Below are 18,088 nucleotides of genomic sequence, written 5' to 3' on the forward strand. Positions count from 1 at the left end.
GCTCACTGTGGAGGATCACCTGTGAGTGCCCTACTGGCCTTCCGCTTCTATGCTAAGCACTGAAGTAAAACTTACTTATTTGGGAGGGTCTGAGACCTGCATCTGCGGCCGCTTGTGCGACCCCTGGAGAATCCTCGCGTGGGGGTACGATGAGGTGTACATGGTACAGCACATGTAAGTCCAGGGGTCTGCATCCTTTCGGAAGAGCATAATTACATGGCGTGCTCATTCGTGTTATTCGGAACGCGCATGGTGGTGAATACTCGCCTGTCTGATGCAACATTTGTTGATTTAACATGAAAGAAAAAAATGAGATGCCGCGTCAAACGAGTCAATATATCTTATCGCAGTTCCTTGCCTGAAAAAACTGATAGGAGACGCGCCATTTTGCATCAAAAGAAAATCTAGCAACAGGTATCTACAAGCTCCGCGTACTTCGTGAAATCATCATCCGTCATGAACATGTCCAGCTCCTCCGGGTGCGTCCCCAAAACAAGCTCTACGCCACCGTCCTTGCGCAGCGGGAAGACGACCAGGAACCGGAAGCGCCCGTTGCCGCGCTCAATCAGCGGCCTCATCGACTCGGGCGAGCCCTCGTTCTCGAAGAACGCGTCACCAAAGTTGATTTCGCTAGCGGGGAAAAGCATCATGTTGGAAATCATGGCGTTCATGTGCTCAAGGCCCATGTTCGCCGTTGAGAATCTGCTGTGGTCCGGCAGCGATTGCAGGATAGTCAGCGCGTCATGGACGACCGAGGGCGTGATGCGCGCGGCCGCCTGGCGCAGAAGATACGCCACCTGACCGATGCTCGTCTCGGGCGCGCACAGCGTCTCGACGGGCATTGTCAACCGGCTGAGCACAAGGAGGCTGCCCATGTAGGTCGACGGCAACATTGACGAGAAGAATGGGCGGCCGTCTGTTGGCAGCTCAAGAATCGACAGTTCATCGTCTGAGAAGGACTCCTTGCGGATCTCCTTGGCTACGCGGTATCGCGCCCTGATGGCGGCACGCCAGAAGAAGGCTTGCACAATATCGCTGATGGATGTGATGACGCCCTTCGCCTCGGGATCGGCGAGGACCTCTTGCTTCATTTTGTTGAGCTTCTCGGGCGAAATGACGAACAGTGTCGTCTTGAGGCATCTCTCGGCGCGTGGCAAGGCCAGACGTTGTGCAGTGGGAAATCCGGCCTGGGGGGCAGAGTCCAGTCGTTCCTAATGACAGGAGCTGGAGTGTTGCTATCAGCCTCTGGCGGGAAGAAAGGCAGGAAATTCCAGGTTCCGGGGTCAATTTCCTCCAGAGGACGGACCCAGCCTTCTTGCTCGTGAATGATCTCTGGCAGGCTGTGGTTAAAGCTCTCAGGATCAAACCATTCGCATGTTGCAGTCTCGTCGCCCTGGAGGAATCTACAGTTCTCGGCCCAAGCCTTGATGGCGACCATGACGCCAAGGCCGTCGAGACAGCAGTGATTTAGGTCGACTGCCAGAATGCAACCGCCCGTCACGAAATTCGCCTGGCCAACGAAGATGTTGGCGGGAAACTTTGGAAACGGATCGTCCCTAAGGACAACGTCGTCTCGACACAGTGATGGGGCAAAGCCTGCCTCTCGCATCTTTTCGTAGGGCGGGAGAACTCCAGAGAGGTCCTTGTATACGAGACGATTGTGGACCGACGTAGCCTTCGAGAGGGGCGGCATCGTGACGCAGAGGTCTCCCTTTGTGTAGCCGATTACCTGCTCTGAGCAGTGCATCATCTTGCCGCTGAGGCCGGGAATCATGTCAAAAGTGCGATTGAGGCCCGCTTGGAGATTCTGGAACACTTGCGCAAAGTCGGCCCCTTCGCGAAGCGGGAAATAGAACATGAGACCCATGCCGTGGTTGGGGTTGACGTAATCGAAGGCGTTAAGGCCAAAGGTTTGTCGTGCTTTATGCTGAGCGATCAAGTTGCTCAGCTTGCCCTTGTCCTGGTCGACGGGTCCCTGCTCTGAAGCCTTCTCCTTGGCCCTCTTCTCCTCTGACAGCTTCAACACGGTCTCTGAAAGGCCCTTGATGGTGGGGTTGGCATAGATGTGGCGGGGAGCAATCCTCTCCCCGAGCCCTGTAGCTGCACGAATGGTCTTGACTGCTGCGAAGACACCCAGAGAGTCCAAGCCGAGAGCAAACAAATCCGTTTCAGGGGGCACATCGCTGCCTTCCGGTAGAGATGAAGCCAAAATCTCACGGAGACAGTCTTGGACGGAATCGATCGAGGCCAAGTCAACGTGGATGTTCACCTCAACATCTTCACTGCGGGAGCTGTAGAATCGTTCGATATAGTCGCTATACAAAGCAAGGGTGGCGGGTCTCTTGATCGTGCCCTTGTCGGTGCGAATGAAGGGGTTTTCAGGGTCGGAAAAGGTAACAAAGTCCTTGTGCAGCTGGTTTTTGTGAAGCGACATGGAGTTTGCCTTCTTGACTGTTTCCCAGATGCTATCGAGTAGCGAATCGGGCTTGTGTGAAGGGTCCTTGAGCTCGATAAGCAGACCAGCCTGAGGCTTTGCCGTTCCGAAAACAAGACATCCGTTAATGGCAGGGTGTGTAGTAACGAAAGCCTCGGTTTCCAGGGGCGAAATCTTGTAGCCGTTGGATAGCACAACAAGGTCATCGCTTCGTCCTTTGAAGGCCCAAAGATTCGGCTTGCTCGGATGTCTTTTGTACAAGTCCTTGAAGTTGATCGAGTGCTTATCTGGGAACGTGTGAAAGATGCCTTGCATGAGGGGCCAGGAATCGTTCCGATGGACCCAGTGCTCATAGGTGTCGTCGTCGATCTGTTTGAACTCGAAGCCTGAAGACGGGTGGAAGCAGAACCAGAACCAGTCTTCCCTCTCCGTCACGAGGTTGCCGATGAATAGACCTTCAGTCGTGCCCGTGAGGTTCAGTACTCTGATCACTTCATTGACCTTTCCTGCGCTGAGGGGGCTGACGGGACCTCCGGACGCGCAGATGAACTTGGACGGCTTGAATTTTGCCAATACTTCGGGTGTCTCGCCAAGCTCGTCGACGAGAGATGGCACCATGCTCCAAATGTCAATGCTTGCTGTCTCGGCTAACTTCTCCACGAGGTTGATATTGGGAAGCACGCCAACTGGACCCAAGACGCAGTGGAGGTTGAAGAGGGCGGGCATCATGATGTCCATGATGACCCCTGCTCCATGGCTCATGGGGAATGACGAGTAGATCTTGTCACCCGACTTCCAGTCGGATGTCCAGGGAGCAAGGTCAAAATCGGGGTCATCTACTGGCGGCAGCAGCCGCACAGCGTCCATCGTGCCAACGAGACCATGCGACCATGGGATAGGCTTGGGGACACCGGTTGTTCCAGATGTATGCAGAAAGCAGAACGGATCGTTCTTGGCTTCTTCAAAGGTCTTGGTGTAGGGAAATGGCTCAGTAGGCGTTGTGCTGAGTAGGTCATCGAGCAGAGGGAGCTGTAGGATCTTCATTGGTCGCTGCTGGAGCACGTCCTTGACGAGAGGGATTGTGGTCGCATCTCCAGCGGTAGCCCAGATGTTGCACTTTGTAGCCTCGAGGACTGCCAAAGCTCCCTCTGTATTGTTCTTAGGAGATAGGAAGAGTGCCTGTCAGAGAATAGGAGTCAGCTTCCTCTGGCCTGTCATAGCTCTCCAAAGTTTGCCTAGAAACCCATCACTTACTGTATAACCGGTCTTCACACAGGCGTAAGTCAGAAGAATGTGTCTCAGGTCGTCTGGACAAGCCCGTCAGTTTTCAATCGCGTCCAGAGATAGGATCTAATAAACTTACGTGGTCCAATGTAACCCACAGGCTGGATCTGCTCAGAGTCTCCAACCTGTGCGTGAAGCCACCAAGCCAGCTTGTCAACGGCTTGCGTGAAAAGTCGAGCAGAGATGTCCCGGAATTCAAGAGACTCGGCAGAAAGCTTTGTTAGTGAGAACACGACACGCTCAGGCTCGACCACGGCAAGGCTGTCCATAATCTGTGGAATCAGTCGTCTGCCGTAAGGCGTGTCATCACGATCAGGCTGATGCGACAGCGAAACGCTGCTCGGCTTCTCCACGGGGCTTGAAGCGAGGCTTGGAGGGGAGTTTGTTGCCGGTGTCGTCTGGGAGTTGCCTTCTGAAACTTCTGATTGCGAGAAGAAAGATGATCGCTTGACAGAGGCAGAGTCCGAGGAGGCGACTGTGGAAGGGGTTGAAGCGCCACTTAGGTACGCGTCGACGCTCAGTGGCCTAGCTTGTCGGAGGTAGTCCGCTGTGGCCTCGGTGATGCCCTCGGTGCCCTTCTCTGGCGGTTGTTCTTCAAAGTGGCTCGGGCGGCCGTCCTCGTAGACGACCCTTAACCGGTTATCCTTACTAAACTCGCCCATGGGAGCGCTGACCCACTGGCCGTCTGCTAGCCGAGCAACGGTGCAGTGCCATGGGGTCGTGAAACCAGTTTTTGTGCTGAGGAGGCTGATGGAAATCTTGTCCCCTGCAACAGATTCGTGAATGGAAAGACGGAGATGATTCGGGAACTTATTTTTGACAGCTCCAGCAAAAGCCTACACGAAAGTAAGTCATCGAGATCACAGGCGCACAAGGCGACTTGGGGGGGGGGAAGAACATACATATCCTCGTATCAGCATCTGCTTTGCCAGGTATTTGCAGTCTCTCTTGTAACTGTTTGAAGTTCGCTCGGTTCCGCGTGGAAAGATGTGTTTCAAATCCGACTCTAGGAATCTCTTGTATCCGAGATATGTGAGCTTGGTGTCTGGATTTGAGGCAATCTCATCGTCAATGTTGAGGTCTTCCCTGCCGTGCTCGTTGAGGAGCATGCGACGGAAGTTTGTGCAGTTGGCAATGTAGACGATGTCTCTCATGTCCTTGGGCATCGGGGAGTCGAGCAGATCACCGATCCGGCAAAAGTCGACGTTATCAAACTTTTTCTGGATGGACATTTTTCGCAAAGCCTGTCCATAGGCCCAAGTATCTTGATCCGAGATACATAGAAGATCTGGAGCAAGTTTTAGCTAGAGGTATCGATGAATTACAGACGAGTATTAAGTACCGTTGTATGTGATGCCGTCTGAGATGATGGTGACGCTGGCGCCGGGTGAATACACGTGCCGAATTCTGACACACATGGAGTTCAACCGGCCGAGAGCCAATTCCTCAGCCTTATCAGGCAGGTTGCCGAGTACTTTATATACCTTGTTGGCTGATTTGAACGGGAATGCAGGAAGACATGTCTTGACCGGCTGCTGTGCCGCGACGAATCGGGCAATAACCGACAAGAAGTTGCTTTCACGCTTCTCCAGCAACTCCTGCGTGTTGTCGAATTTGTTAAGCGCGTGCTCGAAAATGATGTCCAGGATCAGACGAGATGTATCCTTGACATGTTGTTCCTGGTCAGCAAACAGGGTGTTTGCTGGAGACACGGCACCGTGCAGGCAGGAAAGGGGGCCGTGAGCAACGGCATTAGGTGTTTGGATCGCTGCCATGTGGGCGGTGGGGGGTGTATGGGTCCCTTCGTAACTTTGATTGAAGGACCGACACAAGAAATGACTGTCTGGGTTGAAATGCAGTATTGATGGGCGGCGATGCAATGTCAACGTGCTGTTGGCGGCAATATGATGGACGGTCGACCAGAAAAGCTGGGGATAGGTGAGAGGCGCCGCAACGGACCCTAATGAGGACACAGATAGCCTTTCTCACAACGCAGGATAGGGCAAGATACCTCAGAGAAAGTCATGAGGCGGAGGAAATTGTGGTGGGTATGAAGGTTTATGAGAATGCGAGACCAGGAAGGCACGCAAGATGTGAACGGCGAAGCAGTGTAGAACTGTAGATAGAGAAAGGGTATGGAAGAGAGCCAAAGCCCTGTCTACTTAAAACGCAATTAACAGCTCTAACGAGTGCTGTGCTGATGGCAAGGGCGCCACCGAAAGCCTTGTCGACAAGGACAGCTAGACAGGGGGCGAACTGAAGGATGCTCATGGTGCGCTTCTCTCGCGATGCCTCGATGCCTTCAGGATTGGAGGCGGACCTGCGCTTACTTACTCAACATGGCGCAAGTGCCCGCTAGCCCCACAGGATCTTGACCGCGGTCCTCTCCGAGTCTTGAGCATATTCGAGGCGATTTCACGCCCAGGACGATCTGACTGAGCCTAGGAAGGTTGGCAACCCGGCTGTGTGCCCGGACTCGTGGAGAATCAGGAGGAGGGGGGTGGTTCGAGAGAAGACGAGGCTGACGACACTTTGGGGGTCATGCATGTGCTTGGTCTTGCGGTGTGATCCGGCCGGTGCGCCCATGTAGGTGCCAGGATCACCGACCTGCCGTTTTGGATGCAGAACATACCCTGGATATCGTCCCCGCTGCGATCTTATTTACTTGCTCTTATTCCGGGCAACTTCGTGATAGAAGGCTCAGTCGGAATCAAGTATTGCAAATTAAACTGGCCTGTCTCTTTGAGAGCCTTGACTAAATCATTCAGTACTCACACATCGCCCGAGATAGCTCAACCTTCAATCTCGTTTCCAAGCTATAATCTGGCGTCAAAAAGAATGTCGAATCCTCTTCTTCTCGCAAAACTGCGTCCCCTGGGTAATTACCAACACCCTCATTCCCATTCAGGTTCTACTTCTTGTCTGCGGATGGCTGACAATACTGCTTACACGAAGGCAAACTCGAGCAAGTCTCCGCAGCCTGTCATCACTTGGGATATTTCAACAATGTTGGCTTATCGGCCCATTACAAACTGTCAGGGTCTTACGACGCGGCGGCGGCTTTCGATCTCCGCCGCGTCGTCTTCGCTGCGATGCGAGATGTGATACGGAAGAACCGCTTCTTGTTCGCAATTCCTGTTAATGAGGATGCTGTTGATACCTACTTCGCCTCTCTTCCCAGTATCGATCTGACACGAAGCATCATCTTCCTGAAGCGAACCAAGCCGCTTGCGGCCGCTTCCGCGGATGGGAGTGATGAGGAGCTTGACGCCATTCTGGAAGAACAACACAACACCAACTTCAAGGCAGACTATGGCAGCTTACCCTTTTGGCGACTGATCATTCTGGAAGCCTCAGGGTCGTCGAACGAGTTCACAGCCTCCTTCATCTACCACCATGCTATTGGCGACGGCGTCTCCGGAATGGTGTTCCACAACGCCTTCCGAGCGGCTCTCGAGACTGCTTCTTTGTCCGCTGCTGACGAGGCCGGAAACGAAGGCGAAGGAACCGTCGTGCCAGGCGAAGACATCGCAATCTTACCGCCGCTGGAAGAGCTGCATCCTTTGCCCATCAACCCTACTCCCTCTGCGCCTCCCGCACCAGAGCTCAAGCAGTGGACAGGCGGTCCCATCCATGCCCCCTGCGAGTCGCGCTGGTCGTCTCTCCACTTCTCACCGAGCAAGTCGCAGGCTTTTTTCCGCGTTTGCAAGGACAAGAGCGTGTCGGTGACATCGGGTCTGACATCCATCATCGCCACGGCTCTCTTTGGGATCCTGCCCCCCACGACCGAGGCTATCACCTGCATTATACCGGTCAGCCTGCGTCCATGGCTCAGCCTTCCCCGAGGGGAAGCAAATGGCGCAATTGGGACCTACTTCGACGCCACGAAAGTACAGATTGCGCGGCCCGGCGGCCGCCCCGACTCGGCAGTTGCGTGGGATGTGGCACAAGCCGTGTCAGCAGGCATAGCCGACTACCTCGCCAACGTCTCGCCGACCGGTGAGCCCTACACCGCCGTTGCACCTTTCAAGGGTATCGAGGACGTGTCTGTCGTTTTCAATTCCCTTCTTGGGCAGCCCAGGGATGCGGCTCTCGAGGTGACCAATGTCGGACTGCTTGTTCCTGTCAGCGGATCTGTTCCCGAAAACGCCGTAAGCACATGGGAGATTGGCCGAGTCCTGCTCAGCCGGAGTGCCGTCGCATCGGGTGCTGCCATCACAGTCAGCATCGCCACCGGCGGAGATGGCTCACTGTCAGTGGGCTTCAGCTGGCAGGAGGGTGTTGTAGGACAAGATGTCATCGACAAGCTGCGTGAGGGGGTTCGCGGCTTTTTCGGAAAATTTTGATCATCAACATCGCAGACACAGGCCTCCAGAACAAGCTTTTCTGTGTGACCCATGTGGTAGTCCAGGCAGCTCCTCGACACACCGTGATGGGCTTCCGTCAAGTCGGGTCAGTGTCAAGCGAAAAGAGCCTCTCCCTGCAGGAGACCCAAGATGTAGGTGGTGGTGGTTGTCTCATTTGGATCGCGCAGTCTGCACGTGGGAATAGATTGGCAGGACCAGATCCAATAGTTGTGCAATTACGCTGAGAGATTGCTATACTCGACCCAGGCGGACATTGACGGGGTCAGCCTGCATCACGACTGCATGAGCGAGGCCAGGGTCCCCTCCAAAGCGAGAGAGATCGCCAGAAACCTGCTCAAAAGACCGCAACGCAGCTCTACTTAGCACTAGCCTTCTTCACTCACTTTTCCCCCTTGGATTCTCGGTGAGGCAGACGAATCGAAGGAATGAACACCAAGCATCCTGGTCCTTCTCGTGAAACATCCTTGCTGCTCCTTCGACTTGGCAACCAACCTACACCTGAGCACCAAGATCACACACACACCCCTTCCTCCCCCGGTGACACGAGCAAATCGGGTCAAGCATGGCTCAGCCGCCATCAAAGACATATCCGTTCCCTTACTCACAAGCTGCACAGCTTGATGACAGGATCAAGGGTCCTCGTCCAATTATCGATCCGACCCTTACATCTCTCGTTGACCTCTTCCTCCTTCCCGAGGAGCTAGACCTCGACTTGATGAGAGGCACAACTGTCAGCAGTGAAGAAAACGAAGCGACACCATTTGTATACAATGCAGACACAGTTGTGCAGAGTGCACCGCACTTGGAGCATGTCGAACATCACCTCCCAGGCCCCGATGGAAATGATGTGATTCTATCCATCTTCAAGCCCAAACAACCAACTTCATCCAATCTGCCGGTCGTGTACCATATCCACGGCGGCGGCATGGTCGCCGGCGACCGTTTCAGCGCCGTGACCGAACTCTTGGGTCTCCTCAAGGATGTCGAGTGCGCGTTTGCGTCCGTCGAGTATCGACTTGCCCCAGAGACCCGCGCCCCCGGGCCTGCAGAAGACTGCCATGCAGGGCTCGTGTGGTTGTCTCAGCACGCAACCAGCCTGGGCCTCGACGCGGCTGGCATCGTCGTGCTGGGTGTGTCTGGTGGCGCGGCCCTCGCGGCAGTCATCTGCCTCATGGCCCGCGATAGGAAGTCCCTAGCGACTCCTGTCAAGGCGCAGATGCTGCTGTCGCCCATGCTCGACGACCGCTGCGCCAGCGTGTCGGACCAGCAGTTCGAATACGGGAGTCCCTGGTCTGGCGTGTCGAACCGAATGGCGTGGACGCATGCGCTCGGTGACGATCGGGCCACCGACAGAGTGACGCCGTATCAGGCGCCGTCCCGCGCCGTCGACTTGGCGAACCTCCCGCCGACCTACATCGACGCCGCCGAATGCGAGGTGTTCCGTGACCCAGCCGTCCTCTACGCCATGAACATGTGGCGTTGTGGATCAACTTGTGAGTTGCATATCTGGCCGGGCGCGTTCCACTTGTTTGATGGTATGGATAATCCTGAGGTGCCGCTTATCCACGCCGCTATAGTCGCGAAGCAGACTTGGCTCGGGAGGATCATGCGGGCCGTGGATCTAGACCAATAGACCGTCGGCCGTTGAGGCGGGTGTGTGAGCGGGTTAGGAATAAACTTGCGCATATTCATAATCGGGACCTGTCACCACGGAATTGAACAAAGTGGATTGATTGTTGTTAAGGTACAAAAGGAGACTTCCAGAAGTCCAAACGAAGGTAATTGGTCAGATCCAGCATCGGTAAGGAGTCTTACCGGGGCGATAACGACAGAACAAATGCATCAAATGAGGACTCCACATTTGGGATGAAAGTACTCCTGGGTCACAGAACAGAACCTTGCCTGATCGGCAACACACCCCCTCAGATGGGTAGGCGAGCCTCTCTCTGACCATCTGAACCACGAAAGATCAGGCAGATGCCTGTTGGCGGCTTTTGGTAGAGAATTTGGTGCCTTTGGAACAGTTGGCGTTCTCAGGGCAGATGAAGGAAATCGTGCTTGTGAAGCAAATAAGGATGTGTGTAAGTGTTAGGAGAGGTGGGCGAAATTGAGCAAGCTGTTCACTGGTGGACCGCTGGTACGCACTCCATCTGCAGAAGCTTCACGAAGTTCTGATGCTTCTGAGTCGGGAGAATCTTTGTAAGCCCATCGCTCACTATCTTGTCAGTGCTCATCCAGTCCACGGATATCTTCCCCTGTCTGACTGTTTGTCGGATCCAAAGACGATGGATGTCAACATGCTTGAGCTTCGTAGTGGCTTGAGGCCTCTCACTAGTGAGTAACAGCAGCGTTTGGCGGTTATCACAGAACATCTGGATCGGAACCTTGCCATGAAAACGTAGCTGAAGCTCCTTGATCAGACGAAGAGTGGCAAGGTAGTTCCTCGCTGCGACACTGAGGGCCACCAGCTCAGCTTCGGTGCTAGAAGTGACCACGGATCGCTGCTTTGTAGCTTTCCAGTCAATTGGACCTCCAAAGAGCATGGTGGTGTATCCTTGTGAGCTAAATCTGGTGATGGGATCATCGCCGAATGATGCGTCGCTCGCACAATACAGCGATGTAGAATGGTCTCCTGATCCTCCGTAGGACAGCGAGAGAGCCCTTGTGCGATAGAGGTAGCGGAGACAGTGGTCTGCTGCAAGGTGATGGAGTTCTGTCGGCCTGAGCAGAGACTCCGCAAGTCTTGAGGCAGCTTTGGCCACATCAGGTCGTGTTGTGGTTGCTGCGTAATTGATGGAACCAATTTTGCGTTGGTATAGTTGAATGGATTCAGCAGAGGCTTCGTAATCCTTTGGAGCAGGTGCTGGGTCTGTTGATAGAGGCGTCAAATGACCTCTGGTGGATGGCTGGAGGTTGAGGTCCTTCATCTTTTCAGTGATGTAGTTCTCCAGAGACAGCCAGAGCTTGCGCTGGCTACGATCTCTGACCACTCTGATGCCTAAGAACCATCTGACCTCGCCAAGTTCTCGCATCTCGAACAGAGACTTGAGCTGGCTCTTCAGCTCTTCGGCCGCTTGGCGATCCTCTTTGCGGTTCATGAGGATGATGTCGTCAACGTAGAAGAACATGATCATGCCTCTGCCCATGAAGACACAGTTATCTTCCTCGAGAGCCACGAGGCCGATCTTCCGCATAGCCTCGGACAGCAGCTTGTGCCAGAGAAGCGGTGATCGGCGCAAACCGTACAAAGCTCTCTTCAGCTTGAAAATCGTGCGCCTCTGTGGAGCGCCCTTCTTCTGTTGCATCTCCTGCATGAGATCCCAGCCCTGAGGGGCCCAGACGTAGACTGTCTCGTCGAGGTGTGCATTTGGAAAGGCGTTGACGGCATCCAACTGGTGCGTGTCTAGGTCAAACTCTGCACAGATGGCCATCAACGTTCTGAACGTCTTGGCTGCCAGTGTCGACGCGTATGTTTCCATCTCATTCTTGGGCTGTTGGTCTCCTCGTACGCAGAGCCTGGCCTTGAACTTGGTCACGTAGCCGGTGGAGTCAACCTTGTATTTCCAGACCCAGGTCAACCCGAGAACCTTGTGTATTTCCTGGTCGACCGATTCGAAGGGGACTTGCTCGATTGTGTCCATATTTTCAATGGTGTTGACCTCCTGGACGCTTGCTTCTAGCCACTGCTTTTTGTGATCAGAATGAAGCATCTCCTTCCAGGATCTTGGCTCCGCGGGCATATCTGTTCGGAGAAGCGGTTTCTTGTTCGATGGAGTCTGAGTGTGAAAGAATGAGTATTCCACGGTCAAATGTGATGATGGAGGCATTTTCTTGCTGCGGCGGGCTCCTAGAGCCTGGTCGGTGGGGGTGCCGTCTTTGAACTGTGACGGCTTTCTGTCTCTAGCGCTCCTTCGAGTGCCTTGGATTTGTGTTGATGGCGACGGCTGTGGGGCTGGTGCCACTGATGGTCGGGCCTCCACAGTCTCTGTCTCGTCTTCAGCTGAACTTTGATCAGCTGGTGTGTGTTGAGGTGTTGATTCAGGGCTCCGAGCTACTTCGATAGTGTCTTCAATAGCCTCTTCAGTCACTTGAATGGTGTCTGGCACGGGGATCGTGTCTTCCACAGCATCTTCAGCCCCTTGAATGGTGTCTATTACGGCATCTTCCACCCCCTCAGAGACAGCTGGCTGGCCTTGTCCAGTCTCCGTCTCTGGAGTTGGACGTGGTGACGGCAGGACATCATCTCTGCTGGCTGTGTGACCTTCCCGGGGTCGCAGTATCTCCGCGTTGATCTTTCCTCCAAGTTGGAATGTCCGGGCTTTCTCGAACAGGTCGATGGTGGCAACATCGAACTCGTCAATGTCCAGTGACGAGTTGAAAGGATTCTGGGCGTCCGCAACGGGCACGTCCAAAGCCTGGAATTCGTCCTGTAGAATTGGCTTTGGGGATTGGGCGTCCTTGAAAACTGTGGACTCATCGAAACCCACGTCTCTTGTCCTCAATACTGCTTTCATCTCTGGAACCCAGATTCTGTATATGTTGCTGCTGTCGTATCCACAGAGATAGCCGATGTGGGCTCTCGGAGCCAGCTTCTGCTTTCGGTTACGTCCCTCTTGGGCGTCTGCCGTGAGAGGATACGCCCTGCATCCGTATCTTCGCAGGTGAGCCAGGCCTGGAGCCGTAGTTCGAGCGGCAAGGCCCTTGGAGTTGAGCCAGTCGTTCAGCCTTCCTTCTGGTGTCGCCCACTGTAGGCGTCCCTTCGGCGTGAGATTGTGGAGATATGCAGCGGTTTGTACCACCTCTGGCCACAAATCCTCCGGGAACCCAGCAGCCGAGGTAAGGGTTCTTGCGATGGTGAATATCGTGCCTCCATTGCGTTCTGCGGCACCGTTCTGTTCTGGTGTCCTTGCGGCTGATCTCTCCAAGAGAATGCCGCGCTCTTCTGACCAAGTAACCAGATTGCTGCGTAGTGCTGAGTCCCAGTCAACTCTCAGGACCTTGATGACCAGATGGTACTGTCTCCAGAGAAACATCTCAAAGTTGATAAACGCCTGGAAGCCATCTGCTCTGGCAGGCAGAATCCTGACAACAATCTTCCCCGAATATGCGTCCGTTATTACAAGGCACGACTCCATGCCGTTGTACGACTTCCCAGGGCTGAAGAAGTCCAGGTTGACGCGCTCAAATGGATTCGTCGTCGTGTACGTTGGCTGTCTCCGAGATACAATCTTCTTGGATTTCGCTACCCCGCAAGACTCGCATTCGAATGTTGTTGGCCCTTTCACCCCAACTCCAGTACAGCTGTATGGCAGCTGCTGTATGGCCTCTGGGTGGGCATGAGCCAGCCGTTCGTGCCAGAGCCTCGAGTCGCTGACCATCGCGGCTCTCTGCTTCTTGGAGTGATAGAAGGAAGTGGTGCTATGTAGGGTGTTCACCGCATACTGGCCACCCTTCTCCTGAAGTGGGATCTCTGAGCCAGTGGCTGGGTTGAACAGCATGTTCCTGAGGGAGTCCAGTCCGAGTCCTTGGCGTTGGAGCTGCCTGGCTGAAATAAGCGTCGTCGGGTAGTCTTTGATGTACGAGACATCATGGCAGGTGATGCTGATGACGTTCTGCTTGCTGTCGAGGGTGTCGATGGCCATCGTGCCATGCCCTTCGACGGGGCTTGATTTGCCTCCTCCTGTGCTGTATCTTACAGTGTCGGTGGCCTCGCGAAAGTTGGTGAGGAGGTCTTTGTTGTTGGTTATATGGTTGGGTGTACCCGAGTCGATCAGGAACTCGTGACGGAGATCCCCTCCTCGGTTTGTCCGTTGAAACTCGTCCGAATCAGCGACGGAGAAGTTGCTCATGAAGTTGGTGTACTCGTCATCGCAGCTCTGTTCATCATCGTCACCGAGGAAGTTGTTAAAAGCAGAGACGGCGACTCCACTGGTGCCTCTTGCCTCCTGCCGCTTCTTTTTGTCCTCCTTGATTTTCTCGTTCCAGAATTGCAATGTGCTTGGCTTCATCCTTTTCTTCGCTTCGTCAATGTAGTCCAGCAGGCTCTGATCGGATTGATAGCTCTTCTTCCTCCGGTGTTCCGCGATATTTGGGCACAGACAGATGGGCTGACACGCCTTGGGTGCCCTCTTCTGCTGTACACAGTCGCAGAATGGTCTGCGAGAAGGCGAGCTGTTTGGCTGTTGAGGAGAGTCACGATGGGAATCCTGGGCACTCGTCCGATCACTTTGACCATTCCGGTCCTTGCCCATGAAGGTCACCGAGTCGCTGTAGAAGGACGTCTGAGATGGCTTGGTGGTGAGGCGATGCGGTTGGTAGTCTCTAAGGTAGCTCTTGTACCTCAACGCCAGTACCTTCCCTCCATCACGATCATCCAGCTCCCGGCGAACTTGGTGGGCGCACTCTGCTTCGGCCCACCCTGGAGACACGGAAAGAATTGCCCGAAGGAATTGAACATTTTGATCTGCGGCTTCTTTAAGCTGAGGAATCCCGTGCTTCTCAACTTCGATACAGAGTAGGATGAAGTCGTCAACCCACTTCTCATGGTCCATCTTCTTGATCATCGCCATATGCTCCTCCCAGCGCTGGCGAATGTATTGTTTCTGTCCCATGTCGGAAGGGGCGAAGTGGTCCTTCAACGCCTTGAGCCACTCCTGGCTGCTTTCCTCGTTCATGAAGACGGCCGAAAGGCTCCTGTCGACTGTGTTGAGGATGTATTTCTGGACCTCCTGGAGGCCCGCTGACTCCCTGTTGTAGATGTCCAAATGGATCTTGTACAACGTCAGCAGTGTGCTGAGATCTCGCGTCTCATCTTCGAATGACGGTGCTGTTGGCTTCTTGGCCCTCTTGGGCCGCCTGTCAGCCTCTTTGTCTGGGTCGACTAGATCCCAGGCCTCGTAGGAGGTCGCCACGGCTCTGACGGAGTTGAGCCATGTCCTCCATTCCTCCCTCCTTGTAAGTGTCACTCTGTGCTTACCAGAGTCCATCTTGAGGATCCCTGGGCGTTGTCGGAGACCGTCGGGGAGGTCGTTCGATGGTCGCGACTGATCGCGTGTATGTTGAATATCATCAATTGACCCCGCGTGTACTCAAGCCCTAGGCCACACGTCTCGGAGGTTCAATTGGTCTTGAGGAGCTGATTTCTCCTGCTTCGATGTGTCGTGGAGAGATGATCGCTCTCCTGGAGGATGTCGGTAACGGCCCTTGGCCAGTGGTCGTCAATGGCGAAACGTCGCGTCAATTGACTGTTGAAGTGCAGCGGCGATTCAGCTGTAGACAGCTTCGCAGCAGGCGTATTGGCCGTAGGCGCCCTGCTGTAGATATCGAAGGTCAAGGAGCTGTATCGTCGCCCGGGCTCATAACTGTCACCACGGAATTGAACAAAGTGGATTGATTGTTGTTAAGGTACAAAAGGAGACTTCCAGAAGTCCAAACGAAGGTAATTGGTCAGATCCAGCATCGGTAAGGAGTCTTACCGGGGCGATAACGACAGAACAAATGCATCAAATGAGGACTCCACATTTGGGATGAAAGTACTCCTGGGTCACAGAACAGAACCTTGCCTGATCGGCAACAGGACCCTTCTCGCTTAACTGTGATCCCTGTCCTGTTTCTTAGCCGCCATCCCAGACAACACGCTATCTTGTTGCGGCATCGAGACCCTGGCTTTTTGAGGTGAATCGAGCTAGTTATCATTGGCTGCGCGGGCCAACTCGCAGTGTACATGCTCGAAAGATGGTCAGGCTTCACAGCTTTGACACTCACACCCCTCCCCCCTTGCGATACAACGGCAAAGGGTCTGTTGCTTCGGCGTGGGAGACTGATGTAGGTGGATGTGCCGATAACTTTCTCAAATTGCGGAATAGAAGCCAAGGTCATTGCCACACTGATCACTTGGTTTACACCACAAGATAGGCTGGACCAACAGCTGAGCAAGATCATTTGTGATACCCTTGGCAACCTACTTACCGTACCTAGGTGGGCTATCAAAAGCAGGTGCGGCGCGTGGCAGGAAACTATAACTCTTTCCAGTGATTTTGACCTTCTATTGACGGTCCTTCCACCTTGCCTATTGTCTTTCATTCACAAGTAACGCAACGCTTTTTTGTTTTCTCTTGCCTACCACAGTCATGGCAGAGCCTCGACACCCTGACGTGCCATTGCACGTGGCCAGCAAGGAGCAAGAGGCGAAGATTCGAGATCTGGAGCACGACCGCGAATCCTCCCAACAGCAAGAAGAGACCATCGACAAGGAGGCTCAAGCCGGTGTTCGCAATGTCGAAGCCATCGCCACGGTCTGGTCCAAGACGACTCTGATCATCGCCTACGTCTTGATCTGGATCGTGTACTTTGTCACGCTGATGCAGCAAATGTCGTCGGCATCACTGACACCCTTCGTCACCTCGGCCTTCCAGCTTCACTCGCTGACGCCGACCGTTGGCATCATCAGCACGGTGGCAGGAGGAGTCTGCATCCTCACGATTGCCAAGGTCCTTGACGTCTTTGGCCGGCCGCAAGGCTACGCCGTTTCGCTCGTCATCACAACAATTGGCCTCGTCATGATGGCAGCAACCAACAGCGTCGAGATGTACGCGGCGGCCCAGGTTTTCTGGACCGTTGGAACCAACTCGCTACTCTACACGGTCAACATCATCGTCGCCGATACCTCGTCCCTGCGCAACCGAGCGCTGATGACAGCCCTGACGGCATCACCCAATATCATAACCATCTGGCTGGGAGGTCCCATCTCGGAAGGCTTCCTCAATGGCCCTGGTTGGCGGTGGGCCTATGGCATGTTCTCCATCATCGTGCCCGTCCTCTGCGCGCCCCTGCTTGCCCTGCTGCTAGTCAACCTCTCCAAGGCCAAGGAGCAGGGCGTCATCGTTTCGGAGAAGGAGAAGCGTTCACCGGTTGCATCCGTTCTTTACTATGCACGCGAATTCGACGCTGTCGGCCTTCTCCTGCTTACGGTCGGCTTGTCCATGTTCCTGCTGTCTTTCAACCTCTACGGCTTCCAGCCTCTGCAGTGGCGCTCGCCTCTGATCATTTGCCTGCTGGTCTTTGGCGTGCTCCTCGTCGTACTTTTCGCGTTGTGGGAGAAATTCCTGGCTCCCGTCACATTCATCCCCTACTCACTGCTTCTCGACCGCAACATGGTCGGCGCATGTGTGCTCGGCACCACGCTGTTCATCAGCTTTTTCTGCTGGAACAGCTTCTTCACCTCGTACCTCATGGTTGTCCACGACCTGAGCGTGACCAAGGCTAGCTACGTCTACCAGATCTACGGTCTCGGCGGCAGTCTATTTTCCATTGCCACCGGCGTGGCCATTCGGTACACGGGACGTTTCAAGGCCATCACTCTCTACGGTGCCATTCCCGTGTACGTGCTCTTCATGGGCCTCATGATTCACTTCCGGGACGCAAAGTCATCCAATCTCGGCCTCATCATCATGTCCCAGGTCTTTCTGTCGGCCGCCGGTGGCATCATGCTCATCACGCCACAGATCGCCGCCGTCTCGGCGTCGAACCACCAGAACGTCGCTGTCGTCATGGCCGTCCTGTCCATGTTTTCGGCCGTCGGCGGCGCCGTCGGCCTCACCGTCGCCGGAACCATTTGGCAGAACGTTTTCCCTGTCAAGCTTGCCGAGTACCTCCCCGTCGAGGCGCAGCCGGAACTCTTCAACATTTACGCCATGCTCGAGGCGCAGCTCATGTACCCTGTTGGAACACCCACCCGTATCGCCATTCAGAAGGCGTACGCCGATGCACAGTCGATGATGTTGACCGGGGGTACGGCGGTCTGGGTGCTTGCTGTTGTTGGTGTGGCCATTTGGAGGAACACGGATGTGAGGACCATGAAGCAGGTGAAGGGTAATGTCTTCTAGAGAGTCAATCTTTTTTCTTGCGGCCGCATGCATGGCATTTGTCGCTGGTGTGGGATGCCTTTGAGCATCATGCGGGTAGCTAGAGCTGACGAGAAGCAATGAATCAACCTCGTCTGTTT

At 54.5% G+C, this 18,088-nt stretch overlaps 4 protein-coding genes across 4 annotated transcripts; 3 read left to right on the forward strand and 1 right to left on the reverse strand.

Annotated features, from left to right (window-relative positions):
* Positions 1-404: 404 nt before the first annotated feature.
* VDAG_09802 (transferase family protein) lies at positions 405-5,493 on the reverse strand (the record flags this gene model as incomplete). Its single annotated transcript, XM_009654661.1, has 7 exons — positions 405-1,085; positions 1,307-3,613; positions 3,689-3,741; positions 3,798-4,554; positions 4,621-4,672; positions 4,724-5,006; positions 5,061-5,493. 7 exons carry the CDS (start codon positions 5,491-5,493, stop codon positions 405-407), a joined length of 4,566 nt encoding a protein of 1,521 aa, XP_009652956.1.
* Positions 5,494-6,441: 948 nt separating this feature from the next.
* On the forward strand, positions 6,442-8,064 carry VDAG_09803 (uncharacterized protein; the record flags this gene model as incomplete). The annotated part of the gene is made up of 2 exons (XM_009654662.1): positions 6,442-6,596; positions 6,674-8,064. The coding sequence occupies exons 1-2, from the start codon at positions 6,557-6,559 to the stop codon at positions 8,062-8,064; spliced, it is 1,431 nt and encodes a 476-aa protein (XP_009652957.1). The 5' UTR covers positions 6,442-6,556.
* A 583-nt stretch (positions 8,065-8,647) lies between these two features.
* Positions 8,648-9,718, forward strand: VDAG_09804 (alpha/beta hydrolase fold-3 domain-containing protein; the record flags this gene model as incomplete). The annotated part of the gene is made up of 2 exons (XM_009654663.1): positions 8,648-9,578; positions 9,663-9,718. 2 exons carry the CDS (start codon positions 8,648-8,650, stop codon positions 9,716-9,718), a joined length of 987 nt encoding a protein of 328 aa, XP_009652958.1.
* A 6,496-nt stretch (positions 9,719-16,214) lies between these two features.
* On the forward strand, positions 16,215-17,969 carry VDAG_09805 (siderophore iron transporter mirB; the record flags this gene model as incomplete). The annotated part of the gene is made up of 1 exon (XM_009654664.1): positions 16,215-17,969. One exon carries the CDS (start codon positions 16,215-16,217, stop codon positions 17,967-17,969), a length of 1,755 nt encoding a protein of 584 aa, XP_009652959.1.
* Positions 17,970-18,088: the final 119 nt, after the last annotated feature.

This window comes from Verticillium dahliae, genomic scaffold, assembly GCF_000150675.1.
Source record: "Verticillium dahliae VdLs.17 supercont1.27 genomic scaffold, whole genome shotgun sequence".
NCBI lineage: Eukaryota > Fungi > Ascomycota > Sordariomycetes > Glomerellales > Plectosphaerellaceae > Verticillium > Verticillium dahliae.